At 54.1% G+C, this 9,129-nt stretch overlaps 2 protein-coding genes across 2 annotated transcripts; both read right to left on the reverse strand.

Annotated features, from left to right (window-relative positions):
- Window positions 1-1,441: 1,441 nt before the first annotated feature.
- LOC147648783 (uncharacterized) lies at window positions 1,442-8,746 on the reverse strand. The gene has a single exon (XM_086865856.1). The coding sequence runs from the start codon at window positions 8,103-8,105 to the stop codon at window positions 6,075-6,077; it is 2,031 nt and encodes a 676-aa protein (XP_086721982.1). The 5' UTR covers window positions 8,106-8,746; the 3' UTR covers window positions 1,442-6,074.
- Window positions 1,933-3,362, reverse strand: LOC147648784 (uncharacterized). Its single transcript, XM_086865913.1, is given in 2 exon segments — window positions 1,933-3,194; window positions 3,197-3,362. Coding segments are annotated over 2 exon segments (1,428 nt in total).
- Window positions 8,747-9,129: the final 383 nt, after the last annotated feature.

The following is a 9,129-nucleotide window of genomic DNA, read 5'->3' on the forward strand; positions in this document are numbered from 1 at the left end:
CTGGACGCCTCCACTAACGGAACTTTCTTCTCACATGCATCAATGAGGACGTCCAAGGTTGGCGGTGGATACATGGGCAAACTAAATATAACCTGTTTGCAGATGTCATTACAGTTTGCCTTAGCCATTTCTAAGACAAGCTGCTCTTGTAGCTCAGGTTTATCAACTTGTCTTTCTATTTGCTCCTGTAAACGGTTAATAAACACGGTAAATGGCTCATCGGGGAACTGTTTAATATTTGAGAAGTTGGTCAGGGGCTCCCCCCCTGGCAGGATGTTAAATACCTTCTCTGCGGCCTCCGTGATCTTAACTAAGACAGGCCGTGGTAAAACCCTTGCCTGTTCTTCCGGCTTCCCCCAATTCCCTTCACCGCACAAGTGATCTATCGAGAGGGGGTTTTCATCCGCGTCAACCACGGACTCCTCGCTGCGCAACAGCTCAGGAAGGATGGCCTCTAACGACTTCTTCCACCTCTGTTTCCACAGCCTATAATCAGCTGGGGAAAGGAGGCAGGCAAACAACTCTTTTAAGTCGTGGGGGACCATCTCGTTCGCGGAGAAGGTGGCTTTTAATAAACCCTTAAAGTATTCACTTCTCCTGCCGAACTCTTTCTGGGCTTTGCACAGCTCCCTCTTTGTCTGGAAGGAGAAGGGTTCCCATTCTCGGTACCTCCCTCCCCTTCCTCTAAAACTGACCGGTGCGGCAAAGGGAATCACTACCTGTTCCAGGTTCTGGTCCTCAGGCCTGTCACTTCCTGTCCCTGAAGCGTGGGAACCGGATGGGACAGTGTGGGAGCTGGGAGGAGGGACGTGGGAACTAGGAGGAGGGGCGTGGGAACCGGAAGGAGGGGCGTGGGAACCAGAAGCCGGAAGAGGCGGGGCTGGAGGACCGACTGAGGAGGAGGGCTGAAGGGAGGAGCAGCGGCCGGAAGGGATGGGGTTTTGGGAGGTCACACTTTGGAGACACGCCCCCGAGGAGGAGTAACCACCCAAGGGGAGGTGGGAGGAGTCAGGGTAGGATGGAAGGGAGGGGCTAGGGAGGAAAGGGTTGGTCATTGAGGGAAGAAAGGGGTTCTTGGAAGAAGGAGCACAAGGGGGGGGTCCGACCATGCGGTCCCCGCCATCTTGTGCCCTTTGGAGGCCATTTTGAGGGTTAGGAGAGGGGTCAGGGAATATAGGGGAGCATTGGAAACTGGGGGAAACTGAGGCACGGGGGTTAGAAGAGGAATCAGGGAACATGGAGGTGACGCTGCCCCTGCCGCGGCTCTCCTCGCCCTGGCTAGCTCTTGCTCCCTAGCCGCTGGCAGCACCGGGAGTGGGGAACGGTCTGGGAGCTCGTTGTCCCAGACCGAACCTTCAGAGCCTGTAAGCCACCAAGCTCTGCGGTCTCAGGTGCGTCGTGGGTGCCCGATGAAGGCAAGGAGGAGGCTCAGAGTCCCAGGTTCTCTCCAGAAACCAGGTTTTATTCTAGGGTCGGGAGCAGTGGATGGGGGAAGGACTGGAAAGGTCAAGGGTAGGACGATCTGAGCAAGGAGCACCTCTGTGCGCTCCAATTTAAGGTGGGGAGGGTACAAACATAGGAACCAATCAGGGCATCTCAGGGGAGGAGTTGGGGGGAGGGTTTACAATGTTGGGGACCAATAGGAATAACACGTGGGAGGGGCGGCAGTCACAATGCCAATGGGGCTTCGAGTGAGGGATAAATGACAGGGAAGGAGCTAGAACAAGAGGTGGGGTTTACATGGATTGATGGGGTTCAGGGGCAGGAACAGGGTGATGGACAAGGAAGGTTCAGGAAAAAGGGGAGGGGTTTACAAAACTGACAAGCGGGTAAAACCATTACAACTCATGGGGGGAATAACATCAAGAACAAACCATTTAAATTAATAACCTGAACAAAATAAACGGACGGCAACATCTCCCCCTTTCTTTTTTAGAAATAGGAGGTTGCCTCAGCGGGAGGCGCAGAGGGCTCGGGGAACCAGTCTTTAAGGGAGGGAGAGGGTGAAGGCGAGGAGGAAGGAGAAGGAGCACCAACAAAATTAACTTGGGGAGGAGGAGATACAAGGTGGAGAACGGATTGAATTAAACATCTTCTTAAAATGGCGAACGCAACTAAAACTATAAAAATGATGAAAACAATCCATAAAACAGTTTTCAGGACGGATGAGAGCCATCCGGACAGTCCCCAGTTAGAAAAGATGTTGGTGGCCCAGTCTTCGTGTTCTTGTTTTATCTGGTGGACCATGCCTCTCATCTGCTCGATGGTCTGGCGAATGGAGGGACTCTTTGATGTTAAGTTCATACAGCAAAGCCCCTCAAATTCCCTGCAGTCGTGGTTGTGCAGGAGCAGCAGGTAGTCTATGGCTGCCCGATTTTGGAGGGTGGCTTGCCTGGTGATTTCCTCGTCTTCGAGGAGGTCGCTTAGCGCAGCTGACGTTAAATTTGCTTGTTTTACTACCCAACACTCGAATTGGCCTAATTCTCCAAGGGCTTGAGCAGCGGCCAACCAGGGCAGAAAAACAGACACTGCTACCCGTTTTAGCTTGCTCCAATGGAAAATTTCTGAGTCGCAGTCTGGGTCTAAGTTGTCCAGGCTGCGCTTCTTGATAGCCGAATTATTCTTTTGGCTCCAATTTTCGATTTGGGTCGTGTTGGGTGAAAACAAGGACAGCCGGCCCAGTGTGCACGGCCCTCCGAGAAGGCGAGAGGGGATGCCTGCCCATGCCCGATCTCCACAGATGAGAAATAAACCTTTGGGCAACTGAAGAGGGGTAGGGTTAAGGGTTGAGGGCATCTTCACGTGGGCAATGTTTTGGCACCATTTGGCTGCTTGGAACTGCTTGTTCACTTGCACCACTTTGGGATAGGGGGCAGGGTTAGAAGGGTAGTAACGAAAGTGAACACAAAATGACGCTGGGGAGGAATCCAGAAGGTCAAACTCTTGGGGCTCAACGGTCGCCTTCTCCAGCGTGGCTTGCCAGTCCCTCCAGAGGAGGAGGGGGTTCTTCGCTGGCCTTCTGATCTTATACATCGGCGCTGAGCGGACGACACGTTGAGCCGGCCTTCCCCGGTTGGCGTCATGGAGCAGGGTAGTAAGGGAGTTGGGAAACTCTTCAGGCTTCAAAGGGATCCCCACCAGGCATGTTGACATTGGGTTTCCCGCTGCTCCGGTGGAGAGGCACAGCTCGTCACCTGCAGGGACTTCGCCAACATGACCCACACGTTTTGCTTTGGCTGAGGCACGATCCACCCTTCCATCTGGGCCACTACTAACATCACACCGAAGATGATCTCGGCGACGCTTGGGGCTGTCATGTCTTCAGGGATGGCTCTCTCTAAAACAAAGCAAACACAAAACATAACTTAACTGAAAAGAGGAATCTCCAAAATAAAAGATTTGGGGTTTCTCTCCTCCTCCTCCTGGGGGGGCGGCCCGGAGATGACCTATTCGGACGGGACAGCACCCTCATATTGATCTGGCGGCCTGCTTGGATGTTTTGGGACGTACGGTTTCACCCACTTTTGTGGGATCCACCGCAGTCCTTGGGGCGAGGAAACGCAGGCGTATCCCCGTCCCCAGGTCACCAGATCGAAGGGACCCATAATTCGTTGGGTCTCGGGGTCCCGGACCAGCACTGGAGGGCGCTGCTGCAACTTGTAGCTGTTGGCGGATGGAAAATGCCGGGCCACTGGAGGGTTAGGATCACTGTCTGAGCAGTTTAGGAAGTTCAACGTGTAAAGGGCCTTGCACAACCGTTCTTGTGGGGTGCAGCCCTTTACTGTCTCCTTTTGATGGACGAGGACGTGCTTGAGCGATTGATGGGCTCGCTCAACAATCGCTTGGCCTGTGGGGGAGTGTGGGATGCCTCTCTTGTGTGTCACTCCCCACTCTTGCAGGAAATCCTCCAGTTTCCTGGAGGTATAAGCTGGGCCATTGTCTGTTTTGATCTCTTTGGGGACCCCCAGCACAGAGAAAGCCTGCATGAGGTGTTTACATACATGTTCGGCTTTCTCCCCTGTGTGGGCAGAGGCATAGATAGCACCTGAGAAGGTATCAATGGAAAGGTGCACATAGCGGAACCTGCCGAATTCCGGGACGTGTGTGACATCCATTTGCCACACCTCACAGCTCCCCAGGCCTCTGGGGTTGACCCCAGCTCCCAGAGAGGGCATTGCAGTCGACTGACAGTGTGGGCATGTGGCCACGATGGCTCTGGCTTGATCTCTGATCGTTGATGGCTCAGGAATACCCACTCTATGATCAAGAGTGGGTCCCTTGAGCCTTGATCCCACTGAAAGATAAGCCCACACAGGTGCGGCAACCTTCCCAGAATGATGTACTCAAACGGCAGGGTCGGCTCATATCGATGTGCCTGCCTTTCCATTAAAGCAATTTGTGCCTTCCTCAGTGCTTCTCTCGCCTCTGGAGTCAGGGTCCTAGGAGAACTAAGCTCCTTCTCCCCCTTCAAAAGCATGAAGAGGGGGGCTAGGTCTTCGGTGGTGAGGCCCAGCCAAGGCCTGACCCAGTTCAAGGTCCCGCACAGGGAGTGAAGGTCTGCCAAAGTCTTTGGATTACTGTTGATAGCCAATTGTTGAGGAACAATGGTCCTCTCAGTAATCCTCAGTCCCAGATACTTCCAGGGTGGCATCCTTTGAACCTTGTCTTCCTGGAGCTGGAAACCTGCAGATGTTAGAACTCTAACCACTAGGTCAAGTGATTGAGTAAGCATATCGTCATGGGGGGCGCACACTAGGACATCATCCATATAGTGATAGATGATGACCTCCCCCATTTTGGCGCGAACGGGAGACAGCAACGAAGAGACATACCACTGGCAGATGGTCGGCGAATTTTTCATCCCTTGGGGTAGCACTCGCCAGTGGTATCTCTTCATTGGGGCTTCTCGGTTAAGAGTGGGCACCGAGAAGGCAAACCGTGGGGCATCGTCAGGGTGTAGGGGAATTTGAAAAAAGCAATCTTTGATATCAATCACTGCCAATTTCCAATTTCGGGGGAGCATGGTAGGGGTAGGCATCCCTGGTTGAAGGGGTCCCATGTCCACAATGACCTTATTGATTTCACGAAGATCGTGAAGGAGCCGCCACTTATCCTTCCCCGGCTTACGGATAACAAAGACCAGGGAATTCCAAGGGCTTGTGGTTTCTACTATATTTCCCTTATTAAGTTGCTCCTCCACGAGTTCGTTGAGCGCCTTTAATTTATCTTTTCTTAGCGGCCACTGGTCAATCCAGACCGCTGTATCAGTCGTCCAATCTAATTTCTGGAAAGGGCGCTCTACAGTGGCCGCCTCTAAAAATCCCGAGGGGTTTTCGGGATCTCGATTTTAACCCCCCACTGGGACATGAGATCTCTTCCCCACAGGGGAACCTGATAGTCAGCAACAAATGGGCGTAAATTTGCCAATTGCCCATCCGGCCCCGCAATTTGCACCACGCTCTTTGAAATTCTTGCCAATTGGGTACCCCCTATGCCCTGTATCTTGCCTGCCACGGGTTGCAACTCCCAATGTGACGGCCATCTCCTTTCAGGGATGATCTTCACATCCGCTCCCATGTCAAGCAGTCCTTTCATCTGAAAGGATTCTGCACCCTGCTTGACGCTGCAGTCCAGAATGGGCTTTTCCTCACCCACCACTTCTGCCCAGTAGACGCCTGGTGCGTGGTCGTCTACTGGGACTTGCTCAGGTATTGGTATAAATCGGGCAATGATTTGCCCCTTGGGCAAAAAGAAGGGTGGGTGAGTGCAGCGCGCCAGGAGAATGAGATTCTCCGGACCACCCGAAAAGGTGATCGGCGAAATCTCAATCTCCGGGGGTGTGTGCTTGGTGTCCCCGATGGCGATGCACTTACTGTCACGTCCGGTGTCCATTGTCTTTCCCTCCAGTGGGTCTACAGCTACTACCGTCCAGTGCTGGGACCGGAAGAGGATGTCTCGCGTTGTTACCAAGTGTCTCGTCCTGTGAATAGGCCATGTCCGGCTTTCGTTCCCCCCTCCCTCTGCGATACCTGCCCCATTTGTAGCTTCGCGCGGGGCAGGTTCGCGCCGCGCTCCTAGTTTTTTTTATTAAAAACTCCCTCTCCCCCTTTTCCCCCCATGTTGCCCCTCGCAGGTCCAGGGCAGGGAAGTACAGCAAGACAATCCCGGGCCATGTGTCCCAGCTGCCCACAGCGGTAACACTGCAGAGGCCTTCCAGTTGGTGGTGGTAGTTGGCCTGGTGGGTGCTGGGTCACTGCAGCTGTTGGTGGTCTCCTGGCCGCTTGTGGTGGTGGTGGCACCCTGGACGCCCCCATTAACGGGACCTTCTTTTCGCAGGCGTCAATGAGGTCATCCAAGGTGGGCGGCGGATACATAGGCAGGCTAAAAATGACTTGCTTGCAAAGATCATTACAATTAGCTTTGGCCATTTCTAGAATCAGCTGCTCCTGCATCTCCGGTTTATCAACCTGCCTCTCTATTTGCTCCTGCAGGCGGTTGATAAAGATGTTAAAGGGTTCATTGGGGGATTGCTTAATATTAGAAAAATTCGTGAGGGGTTCCCCCCCCGGCAAGATGTTAAACGCTTTCTCAGCGGCCTCTGTTATTTTAATTAGGACAGACCGGGGTAAGACCCTTGCCTGTTCTTCTGGCTTTCCCCATTTCCCTTCACCGCACAGGTGATCTATTGAGAGGGGGTTTTCGTCCGCGTCAACCGCGGTCTCCTCGCTGCGCAGCAGCTCAGGAAGGATGGCCTCCAACGATTTCTTCCACCTCTGTTTCCACAACCTATAGTCAGCTGGGGAAAGGAGGCAGGCAAATAACTCTTTTAAATCGTGGGGGACCATCTCGTTCGCGGAGAAGGTGGCCTTTAACAAGCCTTTAAAATATTCACTTCTCCTGCCGAACTCCTTCTGAGCTTTGCACAGCTCCCTCTTTGTCTGGAAGGAGAAGGGTTCCCATTCTCGGTACCTCCCCCCCCTTCCTCTAAAACTAACCGGTGCGGCAAAGGGAATTATAACCTGTTCCGGGTTCTGGTCCTCAGGCTTGTCACTTCCGGTTCCCGAAGCGTGGGAACTGGTAGGAGGGGCGTGGGAACCGGAAGGGGAGGCGTGGGAACCGGGAGGAGGGGCGTGGGAACCAGAAGCCGGAAGAGGCGGGGCTGGAGGACCGACTGAGGGGGAGGGTTGGAGGGAGGAGCGGCGGCCGGAAGGGGTGGGGTTTTGGGTGGTAACACCTTGGGGACACACCCCCGAGGAGGAGGAACCATCTGCGGACAAGTGGGAGGGGTCAGGGTAGGAAGAAAGGGAGGAGCTAGGGAGGAAGGGGTTGGACTTTGAGGGGAGGAAGGGATTGTGGGAAGAAGGAGCACAAGGGAGGGGTCTGACCATGCGGTCTCCGCCATCTTGTGTCCCTCGGGGGCCATTTTGGGAATCAGGTAGGGTATGGGGAAACTTAGGGGAAGATTTAGGGGAACACCGGGAATGAGGGAGTGTAAGGGAACCAGGGTTCTGGGAGAGAAACTGGGGATCAATAACTTTATCAAACTGGGGATTTGGAACTTGGACAGGGGAAAACTTGGAGTTATTAACTGGGGAAGTAGGGGAATGGGTAAGGGCTCCGGCAGCTTGGCCAGGGCTACCGGGGCAAGGGTTCTGAGGGAGGCTTGGGGAGCCAGGGAGACTACTGCCGACTTCGGAGCCCTGCGTTTTACGGGTTGCTCCGCAGGTCTCCCCCAACTTAGGGACAAGGGACGAGGAGCAGGGGTTTGGGGAAACTGGGGAAACTGTAGAAACTGGGGAAGGCTGTGTTGGCTGCTTCTGTATTTCCCTCTTTTCAACTAAGGCGGTCCGAATTAGAACGAAAAGCGGGATTAATTTGGCGGCTGTTTTGTCACCCTGAACTACTAAAGCCGTTAATTTGGACCCGACCGAATTCCAAAATGACACTGAAAGAACATCTTCGGAGGACACATGGGGAAAATGCAGAAAAAGCCAACGTACAAGCCTCTTAACCAACCCACGCGAATACTTATGCTTCCCACCCTCAAGGAGACCCACAACTTGGAAATAAATCCCCCTCTGCGGAGCCGACAAACGTGCGCCCATCTTCTATACCCCGGCCCCGCCGTTCCACCGCCTCCCAACAGCAAACGGGAACTTAACAAACAAAAGAATAAGGGTCAAGACCCAGCTCACACACAACACTCACAGGGGCCACACACACACCCCCTTTTCCCCCACCGGGGAATACTCACCGGGTCCTGACTTGGGCTGTGGGAGACGTCCGAGCACCCCAGAAGCGGTCTCCTGCGCACAGGGAGATTGTCGCTTCTTCCCCTGGGAGCGCTGCCGGACAGAAACCGACCTGCTGCAACCAGGGTAGCCGCCGCCCAAAGAGTCTTTATAACTCCACACAGACTCCTCCGGGGGTCTCCACGGGCTGTAGAGGCCCCACGTTGGGCGCCAACTGACGCTGCCCCTGCCGCGGCTCTCCTCGCCCTGGCTAGCTCTTGCTCCCTAGCCGCTGGCAGCGCCGGGAGTGGGGAACGGTCTGGGAGCTCGTTGTCCCAGACCGAACCTTCAGAGCCTGTAAGCCACCAAGCTCTGCGGTCTCAGGTGCGTCGTGGGTGCCCGATGAAGGCAAGGAGGAGGCTCAGAGTCCCAGGTTCTCTCCAGAAACCAGGTTTTATTCCAGGGTCGGGAGCAGTGGATGGGGGAAGGACTGGAAAGGTCAAGGGTAGGACGATCTGAGCAAGGAGCACCTCTGTGCGCTCCAATTTAAGGTGGGGAGGGTACAAACATAGGAACCAATCAGGGCATCTCAGGGGAGGAGTTGGGGGGAGGGTTTACAATGTTGGGGACCAATAGGAATAACACGTGGGAGGGGCGGCAGTCACAATGCCAGTGGGGCTTCGAGTGAGGGATAAATGACAGGGAAGGAGCTAGAACAAGAGGTGGGGTTTACATGGATTGATGGGGTTCAGGGGCAGGAACAGGGTGATGGACAAGGAAGGTTCAGGAAAAAGGGGAGGGGTTTACAAAACTGACAAGCGGGTAAAACCATTACAACTCATGGGGGGAATAACATCAAGAACAAACCATTTAAATTAATAACCTGAACAAAATAAAC

The sequence above is a fragment of the Cyanistes caeruleus genome, chromosome 30 (genome assembly GCF_971803275.1).
Source record: "Cyanistes caeruleus chromosome 30, bCyaCae1.hap1.1, whole genome shotgun sequence".
Lineage (NCBI taxonomy): Eukaryota > Metazoa > Chordata > Aves > Passeriformes > Paridae > Cyanistes > Cyanistes caeruleus.